This window comes from Antedon mediterranea, chromosome 6 (assembly GCF_964355755.1).
Source record: "Antedon mediterranea chromosome 6, ecAntMedi1.1, whole genome shotgun sequence".
In the NCBI taxonomy this organism is placed as follows: Eukaryota; Metazoa; Echinodermata; class Crinoidea; order Comatulida; family Antedonidae; genus Antedon; species Antedon mediterranea.
In genome coordinates this window covers 15,794,197-15,818,844 of record NC_092675.1, presented here as the reverse complement: position 1 = coordinate 15,818,844, position 24,648 = coordinate 15,794,197, and the positions used below count along the sequence as shown (strand labels likewise).

Genomic DNA, 24,648 nt, shown 5'->3' with positions numbered 1-24,648 from the left:
AGACTTGCTTCCTTTCTCGGCAAACTAGTTTGTTAAGAAGGTTCACTACCTAACTTCTGCAAATTAGTTTTTCAACTTGTCTACACAAACTTAGGAGAACTTTTCTTGCCAAACTAAAGTTTGGTAGTGTACTAAGAAAAACTAGTTTGTCAACTTGAGATTGTGAATCAAATCAAAGAAGAAGGTTCACTACCTAACTTCTGCAAATTAGTTTTTCAACTGGTCTACACAAACAAACTTAGGAGAACTTTTCTTGCCAAACTAAAGTTTGGTAGAGTGTACTAAGAACAAGACCAACAGCCATTAAGTCGCGTGCTACAATGCATAGTGATACCGGACCGACAGACAAACAGACAGACGGACCGACCGACATAGTGAACTATACTGACCGAAATTACTGAACATGTTTAAAAATGTTGAAATGTTTAAAAACATTTATATTTTTTTAATTTACACGTGCGTAGCCTGTCACTTTTGACGTGCTCGTATAACGTAATTTCAAGTTGAAAAGTAAGTCAAAAAAACAGAAATCGGGTAAAAAGCGTGCGCAATAACATTTAACGCGCAGTGCGCGCGCAAAAATCTGCGCACTCATGGCAATTTTGTAAACGCTTAAAATTGCCTGAAACGTACTCTTATTTCATCGAAAATAAATTTTGTAAATTTTAAGCGCGCGTACGCATGCGTTACATGCGCTACGCACGTAATTGTATTGCCATAATATGATGATTTATGCCCTGAAATTTATGAGTACCAAATTTTATTTAATTGTGATTCATGGTTGTTAAGATATGATTACAAACGTGATTTCGTTAAATCGTGCGTAGACCGCGTAATTTTTTATTGCGCACCGTGAAAACATAACCACATCGATTCCTGGCCATAAGGAATATTCTGTGAAAAATTGACTTAGCTAGATTAAACTGATATCAAGATAAGGTCATAAAGCGATAAAACGCATAGTGATACCGGACCGACAGACAGACAGACAGACAGACCGACAGACCGACAGACAGACCGACAGACAGACAGACAGACCGACCGACCGACATAGTGAACTATAGAGTCGCTTCCACGCGACTAAAAACTAGTTTGTCAACTTGAGATTGTGAATCAAATCAAAGTCTTTGTACTGTGATTCTGGTGAGCAAAAACTTCAGTAACAGAGACTAGTTTTAAGAACATTTTTGTTTTGTTCAAACTCGGAGTTTATGAAAAATGGTTTGGTAAAGTTTTCTATACCTGACTATACTAATGTATTGAATTATGTAGCCTACCACGCGTGTATATGTGTAATGCGTTCCAAAGTAATTATTTTAATCGGTTGATACTTTTACAGTAATTATCCGACGGTTATTTGTCATCCACATTTCAAAGAAGCAAACACTCGATTGGTAGTAATAGAACACAACGAATGGGCCTGTGATACCATGAATCAGGTCATATGCATTTTTGCCATAAAACTGTTTCTGTATCCCGTAGATATGTTGGTCGTTCTTCAGTTCCGTCATTGTGATGATCCACCAGGCTAGGTTGGACATCGACAGGAAAAGCAACATGGATTTGTACCAGTGGGCAGTTGGAACAGTTACTTTAAATCGTAAGCTCTGAACTATTAGTAAGCTTTGTATAACCACTTTGGCGTCGGTGAAGATCCGATCGCAGACTGTCAATGCTATATACTGCATATTGGAGCACCATATCTCTACAATCACACTGAGAACTGAGTACATCTCTTGCAAAATCAAAAACACAAGGCAAAGCTCGATTATGAGTTCATCCAGTTGAAATGGGAAAGTATACTGTTGAAAAACTCCATAGCGACGTCTAGAGACGACAAACAGCACGGTGACTGAAAACAATGTTATGATATTCAATATAATTCTGATCCAATAATAATAATTCTGGATATCAGTTCCCGACGATATAAAGATAGAAGCAATTGTTAATATTATGACACCAAACCCCAGAACAACAGCAATGCTCGTATTCCAAGTTGAATAATTAACATTATTGTCCTTTGTCCTAACTTGTCGAAGTAACTGTTCTTTTCCAATACTATGCCACATAATGGCCAGCATGGCAGTAGCTATAAAGTAGTACTGTATTCTACATACTTCTAGATAAGGCTCAATTGACTTCCATCTTACTGCCAGCGACGTATTACCTTAAACAAAGAACATATAAAGAAACAAGAGCAAGTTAGAGTTGCGGCCTCCGCCGGAAGTAACAATAAGGAAAAAACGATCGTGATAAAGATCTGCTTAGCCTACGTTAATAAAATAATAATAAAAAAGTGTTGTAGAACTGGGATCCTTGTCCGAATTGCTATACGTTACAATATTCTGGTGTTTTTTTTTATTTTAGTCCCTGTGAAATACGACGATTGTACAGCAACCATACAAAAGAGAGAAACTCACCTTGCATGCAATAACTAAGAAGAATTGGAAAGTTTACGCGGTTTCAAAGTCGCATCGAAGTAACCTACAGTGTTATGTAACGATTGTATTATAAATAGCAGTTTTGAGCTTACGGTAATCACTAGTTTGAAATCCTATGTCACAGCTCTTAATAATTATACTCGTTGTAATATCTTTGAAATTTGTAATCATGACATGCATCAATCCAAATCTAAAAAGATATAATGTTCTTTTATATTGCTTAATTTACTTTTTACAAGTAAAAGGTGCCGCAGTACACGGGTGCCGTTTTGTATAATTAGATACGGGTTGGGTAGGTTTGGCCAGTATGCGTACCTTTTTATGGCCAGTATTAGTAGAGCAGTTAATGACATGAGCTGTGCATTTTATTACCAAAGCATGAAACTTGGCAAAAAGTCTCTTTAATGTATATAGATTCAAAATATCGGAGGGTGCCAAGTGTCCAACGTCCGGTATGGCGGCCATCTTGATTTCAAAATGGCCACCATAAAAACAAAAAATGTTCATATCTTGGCAACTATACACATTAGAGACTTAATTCTGGTCTCAAATTGTTCACAAACTATATATTTCTATTTGCTCTAATGAAAAGTTTCGTCAAAAAATGACCGAAAATGAAGTTTCTTACAGTTTGACCTTTGACCTCGTATTTTTATATCTCTGTAACTACTGGTCATTTTCAATCGATTTTGGTGTCATTTTGTTCAGAATAAATACATTTATATTTGTAGTAATGAAACATTTTCACATAAAATTACCGGAAATACAATTTATGACCTTTGACATTAATTTATTGATTTTTAATTATGTGAATAAACTGTATGTGGTTTTGTTGGTCTTAAATGTACCTAATTTTGAACGTTGACCTGATAGGCGTAATTATATTAAATGATTAATGGACTTAAATTGTATATAGTACATAAAATTAGTAAACATTGTGTTTGGTGGTACCATTAATTCAATGATGTTGGCACCTTCTGATTCGCTAAAAGTTTTCATAGTTTGACAGAGGAAATAATATACATGTTATGGAATACCGTAAAACCACGAAAAGGTGATAGTATGAGCTTCTTTTCGAGATAGAGACTGTATTTGACATGTCAAATGAATAGTATGATGATCGTGTTTATATCAATATATTATTAAAGACCTTACAAAGAACCCTTTATATTTCAACAATTAAGCCTCAGTTATTCTACAATTTATTGTTTTCCAAGTGGTAGGCCTATTTTGATTGCATCTTATTTTGTATGCTTCCTCGGTTAATATGGTCCTAACCCTCCTTCTTTGTCTGTAGATGGTCTTATACCCCATTCTTTGTCTGTGGATGGTCTTATACCCACTTCTTTGTCTGTGGATGGTCTTATACCCCCTTTTTTTGTCTGTGGATGGTCTTATAGCCCTTCTTTGTCTGTAAGTGGTCCTATACCCCTTTCTTTGTCAGTGGATGGTCTTACACCCCCTTCTTTGTCTGTGGACGGTCCTACACCCCCTTCTTTGTCTGTGGATGGTCTTACACCCCTTTCTTTTTCTATGGACGGTCTTATACCCCCTTCTGTGCCTGTGGATGATCTTATATTATACCCACTTCTTTGTCTGTTGATGGTATTACACCCCTTCTTTGTCCGTTGATGGTATTACACCCCTTTTTTGTATGTGGATGGTCTTACACCCCTTTCTTTGTGTGTGGATGGTCTTACACTCCTTCTTTGTCTGTGGATGGTCTTATACCCCTTTTTTTGTCTGTGGATGGTCTTATAGCCCTTCTTTGTCTGTAAGTGGTCCTATACCCCTTTCTTTGTCAGTGGATGGTCTTACACCCCCTTCTTTGTCTGTGGACGGTCCTACACCCCCTTCTTTGTCTGTGGATGGTCTTACACAGTGGCGTATCCAGTAGGGGGCCGGGGGGCCCGGGTCCCCCTGATTTCGTTTCCGTCGGCACATCATCGCGGCCGTCGGCAAACAAAGGTGCCGGGGGAAAAAATAAACTATTTATTCTGACAATAATTGAACTGTAAACATAATTCTGTTGAGTGTTTGTTTATTTACATATCATATCATCATTGATCCCTTCAGATCAACTATTTTTTATTTTCATTACATCTAACGAAAGACGTAAAAAATGTGTAGCACGTACGTACGGCCGTACGCGGTAGATTGTTTACTCAAAAGTCTTTGACCTTACCCTAAAACCTTGTTTTTGCATTACATGCAGTTGAGCCTCTCATGACCTGGGATTTGTATGTCTTCCTACGCTAAGAGATTATAGTTCCACATGCCATGTGCTTTTTTGTCTAAGATATATTTATTATAAGTGCCAAAAACCTGGTTTTTTTTCTCGATATGAGGCCTTTATTATTCAAAATTTTTTAAAGAAAAAGCACATATACCATAAAAAAGTCCCCCCACCCACTTCTTAATAATTTTAAGAAAAATGAAAGTTCAACACTTTATTTCAAAATTTATAAGCCCTTTGCCCTCATATTTTAAGATTATGAATCAGCCACTTAACAAGAATAACAATCGAGGGGCCAATGATGAAGCGCATCTTTCCTCATTCTCTTCGCCTAAGAAAACGATTATTCCAGCCCTGCCGCGTCTCCCTAGGCCTACGCGCACCGTGCTTTCGCTTAAAACAGACCTATATTCAACTCCTTATAGAATTTGTTTGAAAAATAACACCAAGCTTATTTTTGGAAATCTTAGAAAATACATATAAGACTATATTATACCGTTTTCAGAATTTCATTTAAAAATTCCAAATTAATGTTAACTATTTTAACAAACTAGTTAGTTTTCACTTTCTTGTTTTCGTCGTATGACTCGCTTTGTTTACGCTTACACTTGGCTTAGACGTTTATCTTAGAATTCGAATAAATGAATCCATAATCAACAAAAATTGGTACTGTTGTGGTTTTTGTTGAATATAAATATTCCTAATACACAGAAATCAATTAAACAGCAATATAATTTAATATAAACGAGTTAAAAAGGAAATTTAGACAGCCTATAAAATACGGAAGTCGGAACTCGCGTCGCTCGAAATGTTCGGTAACTTTCTATTTATAGCCTATCGAAAAAGGCTCTGGCTAACTTTTAAATTAAAAAGGCTCTCGGAACACTTAATTTCCCATTATCACTAGTTGACGTGGATGTGAACTACAAAACCACCATTTTGTGATATGATGTCATCGTAAGCCAATCAAAGCTGAGCTTTCTCGCGATTGGCATTGCTCACGGTTGAATGATTTAGGATTCTAGCTGATTTGATTGGTGGATGCGAATCACCCGCAGCGGAATGTTTTCTCTCGCGCGTGTGTACCATGAATCTCTCTGATCGTTACTACACACAGTGGGAAACAAAGATACTATAGCGCCACGAAGTGGCGCAAGATAGGGAAGTCCTATCTCTTATACACTGCGCATGAGTGAAATTCCATGGGCAGCCATTCCGGCAAGCAAGTTACGCGATCACATACCCCGGAAGTGTATAATAAACCATTGAACCACATCCACGTGTGACGTGTTATTGTTTGTTCGGGAAGTTTTCTCGTGTTGTATTGGGTAAATTGTAGTGGTAAGTTTTTAGAATATATATTTTTTTGTTAGTAAACATTAACAAAATTATTAAATTGTTGTTTAAATTTAGTTCAGGCAGGCGTTTCTGCGCAATCCGATCTAGGGCCTAGATAGTAGTAGGCCTAGGCATATTTAATGCCTAATACTAGGCCTAGTTTAGTTAGTATGATTAATAAAAAAAAAGTCTGGGAGGATGAATGATATTGATTGGCGTCTTGATAGATGGATCAAACAAGGCTTGGATGGATGGAAGATTAAGAAAAAAAACTGAAGCTGTTCGGGAATTAGGAGTTTTTAATAAAAATGTACAAGACAATATAGCGTTTTATTAATAATAACATTAACAGAAATAATTAAATGTAATGAAATAAAAAATCGTGAGGATGTTATTGTTTGTTTTTTTTTATTTAATAAATTTAAATTATAAATTTGATCCTCATATTTATTTTGTTCTTCATCTTTATTTGAAAAATATTTAGTTAATTAATGTAAACATTTTTGAATACTTACAATATTAATAAATAGTAGGCTATTGACTTTTGTTTTGAATTTAAAAATGTATAGTATTTTAAAATACTATAATAACATAAGTAATCAAATGATTATGTAACAGTTCGAAAAGTGACCAAATAATTTAATGATATATTTTTCCCTATTTCAGAAAGATGTCTGTCATCATACTGTAAAATTGAGAAGATAGATGATTGAGTGCAAAGTGGTATTTTACACAAGAATTAAATACAAAGGCCAATAGTAATAATAGTAATAAAAGTTTATATTTTTGATTCTTGAAAAGGAGCAGTATCCTATGGGATTACAAATAAACTCACTATTTTCACACACCTCATACTTTAAAGTGAAAGGAAATAACCAGAATTAAGTTATTATCAGTACTGTTGTTTAGGCCTATTGGCTTCTTTTGTAATACAAGAAATCCAAATAATAGAATTTTCCTTGTATTTAAGAAGGCTAAAACCATACATCCGTAATTTATTTATTGAGTGTATTTAATTATTCCATCATTATTTATTAATATTGTATAAAGTGAGATTTTTCAGTATTTTTATTGCATTTTAATCCTGTCTGTAATATTGAAAGTTGAGCTAATAAAAGTGGGTTGAAAAGAACAAATTATGATTATGAATTTTTAAAATTAATATTTAATACTTTTACTTTTTTGAAATTAAAAAAATGTAACAATTGTTTTTGTATCTAGTAATTTATGTACAGTATACTACAGTTGTGGCAGATCGTAGTAAAATTCCCCTTGCAATGAAATAACTTTGTAGGCCTGAAGCACACAAAATAGAAAGAGAGGGTGCGAACAGGGGAAAGAACATCCCCCTGCCCCATTAATTTTTTTTTTTAAATTAAAAAAACAGTTTTGGACAATATATTTAGCAATTATTACAATTCATCTCCAAAATATGCTTCTCTCGCACATAAAACTAAGCCATCATCCCAGCCTAGGCCAAACGCGGCCGACCTTGGGCGTGAAGTGCGTAGCATCGCGCTGCGCCCCGCGACACTATTTATAACTATGCCTCAACCGACTGCCTACAAAATTCGTCCTCCATACAGTCAGTGTTTATTCTGTAGCCGTTTGAGGTTGGACAGTGATATACGCATATGTAATTGTAATATCAAATGGAGTAAATTTATATAATCGAATTTTATATAGGCCTAGCCTAGATGTTCTTTCATTTTGACGCGAAAGATAAAATAAAGTCGTACTGTTTATCGCGTAGATGTAAATCCTATTTGTTTACATTGATTTGGTGGCGTGTCGCATTGCCTACTGGGTAATCCGCTTGCCGGAATGGCTGCCCATGGAATTATCATTTTTCGAGCGTCAGTTCCATATCTTGCGCCACTACGTGGCGCTATACGATCTTTGGTGGGAAAGCCACTTCGCGTTTTGACCGTTAAATCGTGTAAAATCGACTTACTTCCGCATTGACGATTTTGAAGCGCCACCTATCGTTGAAAACTGAAACCACGATTTTTCGTCGCCTAGCAAATAAGTGCTGTTTTATTTTAAGCTCTCATGAATATTTAAGAACCGCCCAACATTACCTATTATGGTAAAAGCATTTCCTAATAAGTATAATTGAATAACCAATCGGTTTTCTTCAAAGAAACCGAAGCTAATACAATACATTTGATTACTGTTTTGTTGTCCATTTTCTGAATAGTCGGAGGTGCATCCCAACAAATTAAAAAAATTGTAATCAATTGTTTTATCAAGAATAATATTAGTTTAATCGAGTATGATATATTTCTATCCTGTTCAAAATGTGTTGGTGTATTCTCAGGCCTCGAAAGGTAGGTACATTTTCTAGCTGTGAGCGTGGTTTCGGCAACGCGAGACACGTGTGTCAGTATAGGCGATAGCGAGAAGTGTGTTGGTACTGTGTTGATGCTGATCCGATAGTCGTTAAGTTGTACTGATTACGAGTATCATTGGTCCTGGCCGGCCTAGCCTGGTGATCTGATCCCCCCCAAAAAATACTTTTTTTCAATCAGTATTAATATTATTATTTTATTTTTCATTTATTATTTGATTTATTAGGCTCAATAGATGCCTAGCTAGGCTACTAGTAGGCCTAGATTATATAAATAATAATAGTAAATACTGTAATTTAATTAATAAAATACAGCTTCCATTTGCCTTACTTTTATGTCATCATATAATATTATAATTATATATACAACCAGACATTAACATTTTTTTAAAATAATATTTATTATTTTTTCTGACACTTTCAGGAATCGTTGATGATGCAGAGTTCTTTGTCTTTGTGACTTCAAGAGTGAAGTGGATAAAAAGATGACACCGGTACCTACCGACATTGTCATACCCAAACTATAATTTAATTATTTAAAACAAAATGTTGAATTACAAATATATATGTATGTTGCAGAGGATTTAGATGAATTACAATACAAATATTTATGTTGAATGCAAACCTACTACACTATACTCTGTAAATTATGTTATTGTCATGTGGTAGACCTTAAAAATTGAATATTTATTGTATGTTAGGCCTATTTTATATTTTATTAATACTGTATTAGTTTAATATTACTATTAATTTATATTATACAGTACTAGGCCCGTAGGCCTACTTTGTACATGTTTTTACCCCAAAAAAAATGAATAAATAATTTGTTATTCAATCTAATTGCTTGTTTGTTCATCAATAACAAAACAATTGTAAGCAAGTATATAACAGTTCTTGTTAGCCGCTTATTTCAGGTCATATTATTAATATTAGCTAGGCCCGACGCGCCCGATCACAACGTCACTAAGTGACTTTCCACCCCTGGAACAATCGCTCGCTAATAGGGCTAGGCCTCGGACTCGTATAAAAGCTATTATAATAGTTATGATAAATATTCCTCAACTAAAATGTTTACTGTGATAAACAAACAAGTAATAATATACGTTGTATTGGAATGTATTTATTTATATGAATTCTTATACGCGGACAATTATAAACATCGCGTATATCGTTCGCTATAAATAAATTCATAAACACGATGACGATGTGTTTACAAAATGGCGGTTTCGCTAGTTTTCGATGGAACAAATAGTGGTACCTTTAGTTAGAATAGTCGGAGCTGCATCCCAACCACCGAATTTTGTATCTTAATATCGTATTCTGTAGATTATTAATTTTTCTAACAGGGATTTTAAATTCAGGACTGTTCAATTTTTCTAAATATTTTATTTTAATGATTTTCTAGGGTTCAATTTCGGAAAAAAGACATTGGTTGATTTTGCCGTTAAATTACAGATTATCGTTTTGTTCAAATACATTTAATTTTACATGACAATATATTAAAACCATTTATGAATTTATTTCACTAACAACATTTTTCCGATAATCAACTAAATTTACAAATATTGTGTTTTTCCAACACCCTAAAATTTAGCCATTTTGAACTAAATTAGAAAAGCAGGGCGCCCTCTCCGAGTCGAAATTTGACACGATTTGTCGACTGGCTGTCCCACTGCACAAAGTTAGAGCAATGAATTTGTCCGAATTCCGTTAAGTAAACAACTTTATATATTTTATAAGCATTTAATAACATGTTTTATTGATATTTCCAATGGTGATATATAAAATAAATTACTAAAAAACGTAATTATATGTAATTATTTTAACCAAAAATGGCGTAGTTATTAGAATTGTTGACTGAGGCCGCAAATTGTTTACTTCTTTCGTGGCTAAAAACGATCATTTTCGGCGATGTTTTAGACCCTATATTTCGAAAACTACAAATCAGATTTTCCTAATTCTTTCTTTATTGTAATATGAATACAACATACTAACAGATAATGTTGGTTTGGTTTTAATTTTGCATCATTATCCCATATAAGACAATATGACTATGTAATCCTAGAACATATATTGATCAGAGACGTCGTGTATGTACAGATAATGACACCAATTTTGTCGGCAAATTGGCAATTCCCGCCCCCCCCCCCCCCCAACTTCAAAATCCTGGATACGCCTACTGGTCTTACACCCCTTTATTTTTTTCTTTTTCTGTGGACGGTCTTATACCCCCTTCTATGCCTGTGGATGATCTTATACCCACTTCTTTGTCTGTTGATGGTATTACACCCCTTTTTTGTCCGTTGATGGTATTACACCCCATTTTTGTATGTGGATGGTCTTACACCCCTTTCTTTGTGTGTGGATGGTCTTACACCCCTTCTTTGTCTGTGGATGGTCTTATACCCCCTTCTTTGTCTGTGGATGGTCTTATACCCCGTTTTTTGTCTGTGGATGGTCTTACCTCCCCTTCTTTGTCTGTGGATGGTCTTATACCTTCTTCTTTGTCTGTAGATGGTCTTATACCCTCTTCTTTGTCTGTAAGTGGTCCTATACCCCTTTCTTTGTCAGTGGATAGTCTTACACCCCCTTCTTTAACTGTGGACGGTCCTATACCCCTTTTTTTGTCAGTGGATGGCCTTACACCCCTTCTTTGTCTGTGGACGGTCCTACACCCCCTTTGTCTGTAGATGGCATTACACCCCTTTTTTTGTCTGGATGGTCTTATACCCCCTTCTTTGTCTGTGGATGGTCTTACACCCCCTTCTTTGTCTCTGGATGGTGTTACACCCCCTTCTTTGTCTGTGGATGGTCTTATACCCTCTTATTTGTATGTGGATGGTCTTACAACCCCTTCTTTGTCTGTGGATGGTCTTACACCCCCTTCTTTGTCTGAACCCACTACTTTGATTGATTAAATCAGACATTGTTTCTTGTATGATTAGGAGACCAAGACCTTTAAAGTGAAAGTCCACAGGTGGATGCCTAAAAAGGTCTTGTACAGAACAGTATATTGTAGGTCCATGTCACTAATTGAATTGAATAATTATATTGAGATGTCTTTTACGAATTGATTTGGTTCGGATTTTGCTAAAAAATCAATGACTAGAGAAAATCGAGGAAAAGGATTCAGATGAAAGGTTTACAGCATAAAAATGGAGTACATTTTTTTAGATGCAACGAAAATGAACAAGATCAAATTATCTGAGTTTCTGACTAATGAAAGTAGGTCTACTGCACAAATGCAGGATAAGTTGTTTGTAGTAAGTACTTTGAAAGACGGTATTCTCTTAACTCATGAAAATGAGAACTTTCCGAACTTGTCTCATATGCAACATTAAAGAGGCCAACGAAAGAATGCTACTTTACATCATAAATATTTCAAAATGGCATCTAACAATTCAATTCAACTTTTATTTCAGACAATTGTCCATATGGTATAATACATTACAAAAAAAAAGAAAAGATGAAGGAGAGAGGACCAAAACTTTTATCTAACGATTGACACATCACAGTTTAGCAAACAAGTCGGCATAGATGAGCTCAGTGATCTGTCATACTTTATGCCTATCCTATCACATCAAAAGTTAAAAATTCAGAATTATAATTCCGTGTCATTTATTTCGTTAAAAAAATTAGGTGCATTTATACCAATGTAAACCACATACAGTATGTTCACATAATTATATATGTCAAAGGTTATAAATTGTATTTCCAGTCATTTTGTGAAAATGTTTCATTACTACAAATATAAATGTCTCTATTCTGAACAAAATGATACCAAAATCGATTGAAAATGATCAGTAGTTTACTGAGATATACAGATAAGAGGTCAAAGGTCAAACTGGAAAAACGTCATTTCCGGTCACTTTTGGACGAAACCTTTCATTAGAGCAAATAGAAATATGTGGTTTGTGAACAATTTAACACCAGAATCAAGTCTCTACTGTTTATAGTTGCCAAGATATGAACACTTTTTGTTTGTATGGCGGCCATCTTGATTTCAAAATGGCCGCCATACCGGACGTTGGACACTTGGCACCCCCCGATATTTTGAATCTATATACATCAAAGAAACTTTGTGGCAAGTTTCATGCTTTGGTAATAAAGTGCACAACTTGGCTATTTTCATGGCGTTAACTGCTCTACTACAGCGGGCGTCCCGGAAATTGCGCAATATGGCCAGCCAGCGGGGGTCCAATTATTGCATAATATTTGTTCAATGGCAGCGTCCGCTCCGTGCGTGTGAAATTCGTACAATGCGACAGATGGCGCTATATACATAATTAATTTTATATATACAGAATTTGCAAGTAGGGCAAGCCTGAACTGAGGCCTCTAAAATCCAATCTATCTGTTCAGAGCAGGCTAGCCTAAGTTAAACTGATTTAGTAAATTATACTACTGTATTTTAGGGCCTAATTAATAACAATAATTATTAATAGTTTTAACTATTATAATGTCAATCAAAAAACATTTTAAATGAAAGTTCACATTATTTAATTTTTTTTTCTGCTAAATAATAATAGTACCTGACCGGCCGCGATTTTTTTTTCCGTACGGGAGTTCCTCCATCGGTTCGTTTCGGACTCAATCGACTCTCTTCGGTATTCGGTAAAGTCAGCTCACTGATGCGTGACAATATAAGACAATTTTACATTTACAAACCGCGAGCTAATACTTTCACACAGGCTCTCATAATTAATAGTATATGAATCTAATACGAGTTTTGATGACATTAATTAATTAATAAATACTAGGCCTACTTAGTAATTACATTAAGAACCCAATAGCATATTGACCTTTTGTCACGAAAAGAGAGGCTCTTTTCTTATCGTTTATGGTATTATTGTAGCTAGCCCATGGCTAGCCTAGCCAAGCTTGTGTAAGCCTATGCAAGGTATACTTTTGAATTTAAAATGGTTATGTACAGTAGGAATTCCTATGCACAGTGTATGTTTTTTATACCTTTTAAAATAATATTATTAAATTAATACAGTATTTATATTGTAAGGTAATGGAAATTTTACGTTAAAGGTGTACGTATTATTAATTATCCCCAATCTTGAAAAATAAAGATTTCAGACTTTTAATATAGGCAATTTTGGAGTTTTAATTAAGTTATAGGCCTACAACTAATATTATTGTTTATTATGTGTATATGTAATTTGGAAAATCATAAAAAATACATGCAAAGTAAAAAACATTCAATTACGGTACTGACACGACTGCAATAGTACAAATACATTTAATAATACTGTAACACATTTTCCAGGAAGCTTATAATTTATTGTGATACTATCATCTTGTCATGAAGATCGGTTTTCTGTATTCCATATTCTTGATTTAATTTTTTTTATTATGGTTTCTGAAATAAATTTAAAAAAAAAATTGTTCATTTTAATTCAAAATTTCCACCGGCCAAGATATCAATAATTATTAAATTAACACAATATTAAACGCTTTATAAGCAAGCATGTGTTTCTATACATTACAACTTACAAGAATACATGTTACTAATACTAATTGATACCTAGGCCTATATGTATACAATTTTTCAAATGTTACACTTAAAAACCTGACTGAAGAAAATTGTAATTTTCTTGATAAAAACATCTGTTAGTGTTACTTCTGTACATATAATTTCTAACCTACTACTTCATTTTATTAAAATAAAAAATAGTAATGTAGATGGAAATGTACTACATTGAAGCACACGTACGTAGGGCTAGGCTAGCTAGGCCTTGCTTGTGATCGACGACCAACAAAGTGCTGCTGCTGTGTGTGTGTTACTGTTTGTGAATTTGATGGTACTACATTGGTTTGTGGCTGCCTAGACAGTATTATATTATTAAATTTCTAGGCCTATTATTATTATTACAATGACGTTCAGAACTACTATTAATATTTATTATTTTATTTACTGGGGCGGATCCAGACATTTTTGAGAGGGGGGATCCGCCGATAAAAAGGGCACATCAGATATTGAGTATTTGAGCCACAGCCCCCCCATGGTGGGGGTTGTGGCGAAGCGAATTTTGTTACAGGACACACTTAGATGGCCGGAAATGGCACTCTCGCACGCAAAATCCATGATAAATGGCACCTTTCTAGTTCGCCGGAAATGACACTTTATTAGCAGGGATAACGATGCAAAATTAAAAGTTGTTATTTTTCAACCAATTTAAACATTATCTGTTGGTATTTTGTTTCAATATTCCAATAAAGAAAGAATTACGAAAATCTGACTTGTAGTTTTCGAAATATAGGGTCTAAAACATTGCCGAAAATGATCGTTTTTAGCCACGAACGTTGTAAACAAATTGCGCAATTTTTCGCTAAAATAATTACATATAATTACGTTTTATAGTAATTTCTTTTATATATCAACATTGGAAATATCAATAAAATATGTTATTAAAGGGGGATTCTGGGTTTAAAATTGCTTTTAAATATCGTTTATTTATTAAATAAAAAATATCATAACAATATAGACATGTCAGAATGAAGAAGTAATAACGAGAAATTTAAAAAAATTTATTTCATATACATTTTAGGGTAAATTCATGGAAAGTCTGTTTTTCAGCAGCTTAGGGAAGCTCATTAATATTCATGAGATATTCACAAAACCACGTCATCAGTGGATTCCAAACTCGCGACGTCATTTTGTACGTTGTGTTTGTTAACTTCAAATCTCTCTCCCCTGTCAAACGACAACCACGTACCCGATCATTGTGAAATACATTTTTTGTAGATTTTCTAAGCTAGGCCTAAAGTGTAATAATAACAGTAGTAGCATATATTTATTTGACATAAATACAACATTTAGTAAAGATTACGGAGTCTTAAATTATATACTATTTTTATACCTCGAATAGTACAGATCGTATTATCGGCTTCACGTACTAGGCTAGGCCTAGCCTAAATCATTTGTTTTCATGGGTGAGAGCCATTCTGACTAGGGATTCCATGCCACGATGGCTACGTTAAAACATTGGGGCCCATCATGGGCCTAGCTAGCCTACTAAACGATTGGCCCATAATAATAAAACTCGGTGGATTCCAAACCTATCCTATCAACCAAACTCCTAAACAATCTAAACCTAAACATTCTACAAAATCGGCTGTAAATATTGAGGCAAAAAAGGTACGATCGCCGTCCGCACGTATGGTGTCCCGATCGTCTAAAAGTAGGCCTAAAATAGGCCTAGTTTACTCTCCAAAAAAGCAGATACTGCATCAAGCAAGTAGACCAGGTAGTAGGAAGGAGACCTAGCCGATTCGGCCCAGTTAAAAATTGAGCTAGCTAGTGTAGTAGACCCTATATGCGAATTGATACTACCAGGCCTTTTAATAAAGTATTATAGGCTTGTTAAAATTAGCAATATACTTATGTTTACAAATATTCCAACTCTCTCATTCGAGCTATATTATCTATACCATTCCGGTATGTCGAGTCGACCTTCAACCAAATACCTACTGTACATCGTTCATGTTGTGATTATAGACGGGGTATACTCGACCCAACCAGTTTGGTATTGTATACTGTATCTGCTTATCACGTGACATGCCAGGCATGGGCAGGTAGAGCACGTGTATCGTCGTCTCGCTCTCCTCGCTCAGCAGGAATGCATACGTTACGCTTCATTGATTTTGAAGGCTTTCCCTAAGTCAGTGCGAAAATCGGCAAACGTAAAGTGCAAACATATCTAATTTTTCACTGTTTTGATGAATTTTCATAGAAAATTGACTTTATAAATGGGAAGACCGACTAAAATTACATTAGATAAGTATAATTTCACAAAAGTAATTGATATGGTTAATGATAACGAGTCGTCGGAACATTGACCATTTCACGAATTTCCTATTCTGTAAACACAGTGTCATATCGCCGTAGCTGCACTTGCAATCTGGCCTCATTTCACAGCCTTCGTTCTGCTTCACTGGGCGCTTATATAAATTGAAACTTTTACCGTTCAAGAGACAAACAAATATATTTTACATTTTTTACTATTCATTTTAAACCCGGAACCCCCCTTTAAATGTTTATAAAATATATAGAGTTGTTTATTTAACGGAATTCGTACAAATTCATTGGGTACAAATTCATTGCTCTAAATTTGTGTAGAGTACCGTTCAGTACAGAGAGATCACGTGACTTCTTGGTACACGCGCGCGAGAGAAAACATTCCGCTGTGGGTAATTCGTGTCCACCAATCCAAAATAGCCAGATTCCAAAATCATTCAACCGTGAGCTCTGCCGCCGATCGCGGGAAAGCTCAGCTTTGATTGGCTTACAATGACATCATATCACAAAATGGTGGTTTTTTTTTTGTTTCAAAAATGAAATAAATGAACCTTCTTTATGGTATGTGTGATTTTTCTTTAAAAGATTTGAATAATAAAGGCTTCATATCGAGAAAAAAACATTTTTTTGGCACTTATAATAAATATTTCTCAGAGAAAAAAGCACATGGCTTGTAGAACTATATTATCTTGGCGTAGGAAGACAAACAAATCCCAGGTCATGAGAGGCTCAACTACAAAAACAAGGTTGAATAGTATAGTGTAAGGACCGTTCGATGATTTTTGAGTAAACAATCTACCGCGTATGGTCGTACGCGGTAGATAGTACGATATTTTAACTACATTTTTTACATGTTTGGTTGGATGTAATGGAAATAAAAAATAGTTGATCTGATGGAATGATATGTAAATAAACAAATACTCAAAAGAATTATGTTTACAGTTCAATTATTTTCAGAATAATAATACATAAAAATGTGTTTACCAATGGACAAATAATCGCGTCAATGACAGAGCGCGCATGGTAACGTACCTACGCGGAGTTGAATCGTAAAAAGTTTACATGCGCCCTCTGTAGTATGCGAAACGATCTATTTTTAGAAGTTTAAGTAGAGATCATCACGCATCACCACCTCTCACAATGCTCTTTGATCGGCCGCCGTAACTTAACATCGCGCTCATTGTGATAAATTTCTGTTTTTATTTTTGGGGTTAGTGTAGCTTACTCTGTGCATACTAATATACACACAAATATGTCACACGAATAAAATATTGAACCTCTAAAAAAAGGGCACCCTTAAAATTTAGGGGGGGTCCGGACCCCGTGGACCCCCCCTCTGGATCCGCCCCAGATTTACAGTGAGTATAGTATTAGGCCTCTAGTATGTATAAATCTGTCACTCGTGCAAAAAAGCTGCTCACGTTTTGTCTTGTGGTTGCTGTCACGCATCAGTGGCTTACCGAAGAGTCGATTGAATCCGAAACGAACCGGTGGAGGAACTCTCGTACGGAAAAAAAAAATCGCTGACCGGCTGGCATCTCTCGCGCGGAAAATGTAAATATAACGCCCTCTCTGTCGCATTGTACGTATTTTTCACACGTATGGAGCGCGCGGACGCTGCCATTGAAAACATATTGCGCAATAATTGGACGCCCGCTGGCCATATTGCGCAATATCCGGGACGCCCACTGGCCATAAAAAGGTACGCATACTGGCCAAACCTACCCAACCCTGTAGTATAATTACGTACAGAACGGTGACGCAAACATATCAAAAGAAATTATGCAGACAGTAAATAGAGAGCATTCCAAGTTGTGCACGTTAACTGCATGCATATTCTGTTTTTATTTCTAAAGTATGTTCTGTTATTAAAGTATAGTATTGGCCGTATACATTACCGTCTTAAGCCACTCCATCGTTTCACCGAAACACTCGAGTAGTTGATCAGGTAGATCATCTCGACTAAAATGAAAATGATTTTCATACCACTGCCAGTTACAAAAATGATTTCGTTTGTCCACAACCGTATTTCAATGAATGCCATCAGAATACTAATAAAACCAAATGTCACAATCCCACCTAGAGTATGAAATTTGATAAATGACTAATGGTACAGATAAGAAGAAATAATATGTTGTCACCAATTAAGGCATGGTTCCCACTTGGACGCAACGCAAGGTTGGTGGTCAATTCTTGCGTTGCACTAAAGTCGTTAAATTCTGTGAGAACCAAGCTTATGATAGGAACTAACTGGAACTGTTTTGCATGCCACACCATTTTGCGGTCCATCATTTCACGTACAAATAGGTTTCGCATTAACTTTATCCACCTGCCATTCGGGCAGTGAATGCTTGTCAGTTATCCGTACGAGACTGATGTGACACTTTTAATAGTTTTTGTTATATTTATCTGTTTTTGTATACTATATGTATGAATGCAAACATAATACAGTATATGATAAATGGAAATAATTTTCCACTGATGAATGAATGCATAATTCTGAGATCCTACCGGTCTGATTGGATTGACTCTCAGTGCCTCATCTTTTTGATTTGATTCAAATATTACTGTACAGTCGACCAATAAAGTCGATATTAAAGTACTATTGCTCTTTGTGAGTGAAACAAATACAGGTGGGGGCGGATTGTGATGAGCACACCACCAGAAGACACATTATTAGGATTGACTTGTTGCATAGTCTCCGATATGCAACACTTTCTTGCAAAAAAAAACAACCCAAGTATTGTATTGCACAATCTATATACGGTCCTCTCTGAAAGCAAAAAATAAATACAATAAAAAAAATAAATAAAGCATTCGTAGAGTGCGGAAGCCTAATAATTCTAACCTTTAACATGAAGACTGCTTGCCATGCTCATCTCTGTATCAGTGGGTGCCAGTGCATTAGCTCTAAGGTACACAATGTCTCCGATAACACAAGGAATAGCGATAACGTACAGTGCGATGGTATATGAGTTAAATGCGTCAGCAGTCACGTAATTAGTATTTTCTCTTAAGCTAGACAGAAATGCCGTCATTATGACGATTGCTAAGAGATAGATGACCATACCGTACATAACACTCAGCAGTGAACTCACGTGGAATCTAAAGTACAAAATAATTATAAAGTTAACTTTCTTCAAACCAGCACTTCAAGGAGTTTCTAAACTTAAATCAAACGTATTGTTTAAGCTCTGTCTACACTATCACTATCACTACCATATTTGGGAATATCACTACCATTGGGAACATAACATTTTTTTTTCAAACTAGTTTGATAGTGTAGACAAAGCTTTAGTGGAGATTAAAAAATAAACCACACCATATCACATAAATGATTAATCCAACACATTTTTTAATCTAGGAGCATACAAATTAAAACGATACTTTGCCACCATGACTCAACATACGTTGCTTAAACTTATGAATTGATTTACGCATGACAAGAATACTAGCAATAGTCCTACTGATTTTAGATAAGGTGATAATGGCTGAATATGGAGGCCGTCTATAACATTATTCATATCATATCATGGAACTTTCAATTTGTAACGTGATGGATGTGTCGTCACCTAGAAGTCACCGAAGGAATACAGGGGGTTGAGAAGAAGGACGTCCGAACTTCCCCGCATAGGCCTACACACGTCTTGAGATAGCTTCGGGCGTAGTTTTAGGTCGTCGGCAGACCATTAAACATGTTTAAATTTCACCCGACTAGACAACTCATCTAGGCCGTCAGTGGTCGAAAATTGAAATATTTCTAATAATTGTTTAAAAACGTGAATATCATACCTCTCTGGTCTTCTTGTTTGTATCAACGGAGTGGATTCAGTCTGCTCTATGTTGCTGACCTCTGAAGTCAATTCCATTTTTTCTCTCGATCTGAAGAAATGTAGGCTACTGCAAGTACGACACACGTGCGTTATTAAATTTGTTTTCCAAGTTTTTTGTATTTTATTTATACTTTAAAATGGGTTGTTTCAATTGAGAAACATCTAAATATCTATTAGTAGCGCTGAAAGAGTATATAGATTATGATATAAGATGTACGATATACGGTACCGTATTTATACAGGCACCACCAACAAGGAAATGTAATATACTATCATTTCTTGACGCAATCATACACTTCCCCCACCTTTTTGGTTTTTCTTATATAAGGTATGTTTATTCAAAATGCGAGTTCATAAATAATCGAACTGATCAGCGGATGCTACACAATGTTTATTTATTTAAAAAATATTTTCTACCATATAATTCTTGCATACATTATACACATTTGCCATCTTATTAATAAACTATTATTGCAATTACAGTACAGCCCATTACAGCCCTAGAGGTAAACATCTTTCAATGTATAAATTAGTTGTGCAATGTTTCATTTTATACAATAGGATAAGCCTATGCATGTAGAAAATGTAAGAATACTGTATATTTAAACTATTTAAAAATAGTAATTGTGGTAGCTTTATAAATGTTTTATACTATAGGCCTAACTACTTACCTAAACGCTGGTGTCTCCTTAGAAATGAGGAAATCGTTTCCATGACGTTCAAATTAGTTTCTTTTCGACAGTATTTTATACATGCGCAATGCTTGTTGTGTTTGAAACTATGGCGTTTACGAAATATATATCCATACTTGTTAAACGTTTAATATGTAACGAGTTCCAGATAATTATCAATTGGTATCAATCACCTTTATGTTAAAACTATTTTAAGTAATTAATCATAGGAAAACTAAAACAGAAACAGTTCTAACTGAGCAAAAAGTAATTGTATAACTTCTGAAACTCATAATTTACAGTAGATAGCTTTATAAACTTTCGCTTTCAATAGGAATAAGTCACTGCATTTACATTTTTTACAGTACCATTGATATTAGTATGATATGACGTATTTTTTTACTAAAACGCTTGGTACCATCTCAGAACTTAGATGTTGATATGATAATAATCAGGCTTATTCAGTTTATATGTTTTAAGATGATTAATTTTAAAGTGATTTAATGAAACTGTAAATCTCTATCAAACTAGTGTGACAACAAAGTGTAGGCCTAATGTGCCCAGATATATGATAGTGAAATGACGAATATTTTTGTCTGATAGTGTAGGCCTATAGGGCCTACAGCGCTTAAGAAAACAATATGTAAACAAATAGACTTTATCAATTTTTTCGGATTTGAAAAATCGGCATCTTTCAATCTACCAATCAAATAATTAAGGATACTGCTATCCAAATTTCAAAAAGACAAGTTGCTGAATGAAAATAGTAAAACGAAACAATTGGGCCTGTCACGTGATGAAGGAGGTACCAGGACATGTTACCGTAAACTGTCCGTTCGAGCGGATAAAACAATGCGTCAATTCTTAACTCGTAATGGCTCAACATCCATTGGGACAAATTGGTTATCGACAAAAATATAAGTATATTTTGAACGATTCTTTTTCGATTTTGTTTAACCGATTTACTTATAAGACCGAATATGACGAATGTCGATTGTGAAAGTGTTCCGATGAGACACATGATAGAATCCCATACGGCGATTCGATATTTTTTGTTGGTAAAGACCAAAGAGGCCAGTAAGCTGTACATATTAAGCAATGCATGAAACCCACAGCACCAAAAGAGAAGAATTGTGTCTTGAGTCATACGATTGGATTTGCTTTCTTCAACTGAAGAGAATTGTAAACAGAACGCGCAAAACGTTGAACACATAGCAGCAGCCGTCGCCAGAATGATACGGAGATAAACCGAAGTCTTAATCGCGTTGCCATCTCTGTGCGCACCATCACCTAATGGAATCTGTACAAGAAATGATCCAATCACGGAAACGGCTATAACGACCACTACACCGGCCGCTATTCCGTATATTGATGACATGATACTGTATTTCCATGGTCTGGAAAGTTCAATTTCTTCTTTGGGAACTAGTCCAATATTATGCCACATATTAGCAAGCAGAACAGCAGCAATTAAGCAGTACTCAATGGTACAATCCATCAAGTACGGCAAGGCTTGCTCGTAATTCTCGCCACCGCCAGCTAAAATAGAAAGAAACCAGTGCTTGTATTAACAAACATATTGCTAAAAAGTAGTAGTAGAAGCATTTTGTTGTATGGATCAATGTCAATATAACTTTTTTTCTGAAAATTGATTAAATATTCATCATATATGTACAATGCGACATTTTAACTGATGTGTTTGTGATCGCCACATTAACACTTATAGTTAATTTTAAACAACAATATTTTCCTATAGTAGCCTATATTTTCTGCGGTTGTCTCTAGGTAGATATTATCCGACTATTGACAGTCATCTACTTACGAGCCGTGTCACTAGGTTCGAGAAATATATAAAATGTAATGTCTATATAGATATCCATGCATTGGAAAGAAATGGCGTTATATCAAAATATATAAAATATTATTAGAAAAAGGAAACCATAACTTAAGTCAATAACTTTCATCCATTTATCAAAACTTACTAATGTTTCCTTTGTAGTCAACATATGTTTCATATGAAATCAGAAGCACCCAATGGGATAGGTTTGTCACTAGAATCTGTGTGATTGCAAATCTAAATAAGAAAAATATTATTATGTTTACAATAATATATTTATGAATGAATTGTACTTTTTAGGCTGATGGAACAATTTTTGAATTTTTTACACGCTTTTCTAAAGAATTCGTGAAAAAACTAACGAAAATAAAGCCGAAGAGATACAATTTATGAATATGCATAATAGGCATAGGCGACATTTGCTCGTGTCATAATTATTATTGGTTGCACTTGATTCTGCAGCTGAGATCACTAGAAATATCTAACTGACTATTGGTAGCCAATCTAGATGTAGTCTAAATGACTGTCAATAGTCAGTTAAATGTTATCTAGTGACAGCTACAGAATCAGATGGTGTATTTAAAAATATTCAATACCTGTTGATAATCGTAAATCTTTGAAAACAGGTTTTGGAGAAACGTTTTAGATAGATGGACTGCATGATTATAAACAAGGTAGCATTGATCTGGTAATTCACCGTCACCGGATGTTCACTTAGTACCAATAGATTTACAGCAACGGCCACTGCTGCAAAAATATATAAACCAACTGAAAATAAAAAAGCAGTAGTAGTAGTAAATCTAAGGGTTTATATCCTTCCACAAAAGAGTGTCATTGCCCACGATTCATAACGAGTAGATAAAGTATAACACATGTAATAAAGTAAATTATCTGCTGAAGAAATTAATAGTACTGTACTTTGTTTTTTGTTTGTTTTTTTTTTGTGTTAGAAAAGTTTGATAACATTGGGGCATTTCATAATATAACCTTAGAGGTATCAAATATTGCACCACCATTGTATCTGTTTGTATTCTTTCTTTCAATCAGGCGCTTTGGCTGACTTTATGAAATAACTTTAGGCCCCTATAGTTAAAGATGGTCAAATTGATACGTTTGTAATAATATTATGGTAAAGACAAACACTCAATTGATGTCGTTCTCTAAAAAAAAATGTTTCTAAAATTATAAACATAATAACAATATTCGGATAATACTAGAATGCTATTCTTATTCTTTAAATATATTATAAGCGTTTAAATTTATTTTAAAAATAATATTCATTTTGATAATAACTTGATTTTGATATTTACATTTAACATAAGCATTGACTTCCAACTGACTCGTTACGGGCTGAACCTGTCCATTTCGGCGGCAGTATATATCCAATACAAACGTTGCAATCATCAATGCACAACTCAAAACAAAGAGGACAGAAACGTAGTTATAGCCAACCCATACTGACATGCTTCCACATTCATCCGATTTATCAAAAACATCCTTAATTATTGATGACACTACAGTCAACGTAAGAAAGAATTCAGCAAAGCCATAAGTAACACATAAGAATGAATTAATTTCAAACCTAAAAAGAAATAGAATAAGTATCAAGTCATATTAATTTTGTAAACATATCCGTAAAATACGGTCCCTTGGAAAACGTTTTGGAAGAAATTGTGAGGTATTCATAACATGTTATAAATTGACATGTCCTAGAAACATAGAAAGTATTATTTAAAAAAGTATAATTTAAAAATGCGTTTAGGTGTTCCTCGTTAACATTCATAATACGATTAAGTAATTGCAATTACAATAGTCTGCTTTCTCATGCCATTTGCTCATCATGTTTTACATCTTTTAAAATGGTTACCTTTTTTTAACTTAATATACTGTAGGCCTAATACTGCAGTTACTTACCATTTGTTAGCTGTAGGTATTTCGTTATCTTCATCGTCTGGTAGACGTTCGAACGACGTGTAATGTGTCCAAAAACTGTCCAGTCTACCTGCCATTGTTTATTCTCTAGGCCTCCTCAAAAAAACGTTTTTCGTTTTTTTTATTAGTATACGGAATTTGAAAAGATGACGTTACTTGGTGATTAATGATGGTTTTCACCAGAAATGCCAATACATAATAGG

At 34.8% G+C, this 24,648-nt stretch overlaps 2 protein-coding genes across 2 annotated transcripts; both read right to left on the bottom strand.

Annotated features, from left to right (window-relative positions):
• Positions 1 to 1,081: 1,081 nt before the first annotated feature.
• On the bottom strand, positions 1,082 to 20,041 carry LOC140052440 (proton channel OtopLc-like). Its single transcript, XM_072098052.1, has 5 exons — positions 19,965 to 20,041; positions 19,021 to 19,277; positions 18,071 to 18,251; positions 2,534 to 2,631; positions 1,082 to 2,167 (listed from the first exon to the last, which is right to left on the bottom strand). The coding sequence occupies exons 1-5, from the start codon at positions 20,039 to 20,041 to the stop codon at positions 1,317 to 1,319; spliced, it is 1,464 nt and encodes a 487-aa protein (XP_071954153.1). The 3' UTR covers positions 1,082 to 1,316.
• A 926-nt stretch (positions 20,042 to 20,967) lies between these two features.
• Positions 20,968 to 23,234, bottom strand: LOC140051962 (proton channel OtopLc-like). The gene is made up of 3 exons (XM_072097318.1): positions 23,110 to 23,234; positions 22,659 to 22,750; positions 20,968 to 22,215 (listed from the first exon to the last, which is right to left on the bottom strand). Exons 1-3 carry the CDS (start codon positions 23,172 to 23,174, stop codon positions 21,383 to 21,385), a joined length of 990 nt encoding a protein of 329 aa, XP_071953419.1. The 5' UTR covers positions 23,175 to 23,234; the 3' UTR covers positions 20,968 to 21,382.
• Positions 23,235 to 24,648: the final 1,414 nt, after the last annotated feature.

What these genes read in the sequence shown, in the direction of transcription:
- LOC140052440 (XM_072098052.1), bottom strand. Translation starts at nt 20,041, where the DNA reads ATGGAATTGACTTCAGAGGTCAGCAACATAGAGCAGACTGAATCCACT. An exon ending in CGATGGAGTGGCTTAAGACG is followed by an intron (nt 2,632 to 18,070) that starts GTAATGTATACG and finishes ATATCTTTTTAG; the next exon opens with ATTTGGATTGATGCATGTCA. An exon ending in ATTTCAAACTAGTGATTACC is followed by an intron (nt 2,168 to 2,533) that starts GTAAGCTCAAAA and finishes TCTTTGTTTAAG; the next exon opens with GTAATACGTCGCTGGCAGTA.
- LOC140051962 (XM_072097318.1), bottom strand. Translation starts at nt 23,174, where the DNA reads ATGCAGTCCATCTATCTAAAACGTTTCTCCAAAACCTGTTTTCAAAGA. An exon ending in AGATTTACGATTATCAACAG is followed by an intron (nt 22,751 to 23,109) that starts GTATTGAATATT and finishes TTTCTTATTTAG; the next exon opens with ATTTGCAATCACACAGATTC. An exon ending in TGACTACAAAGGAAACATTA is followed by an intron (nt 22,216 to 22,658) that starts GTAAGTTTTGAT and finishes TTTCTATTTTAG; the next exon opens with CTGGCGGTGGCGAGAATTAC.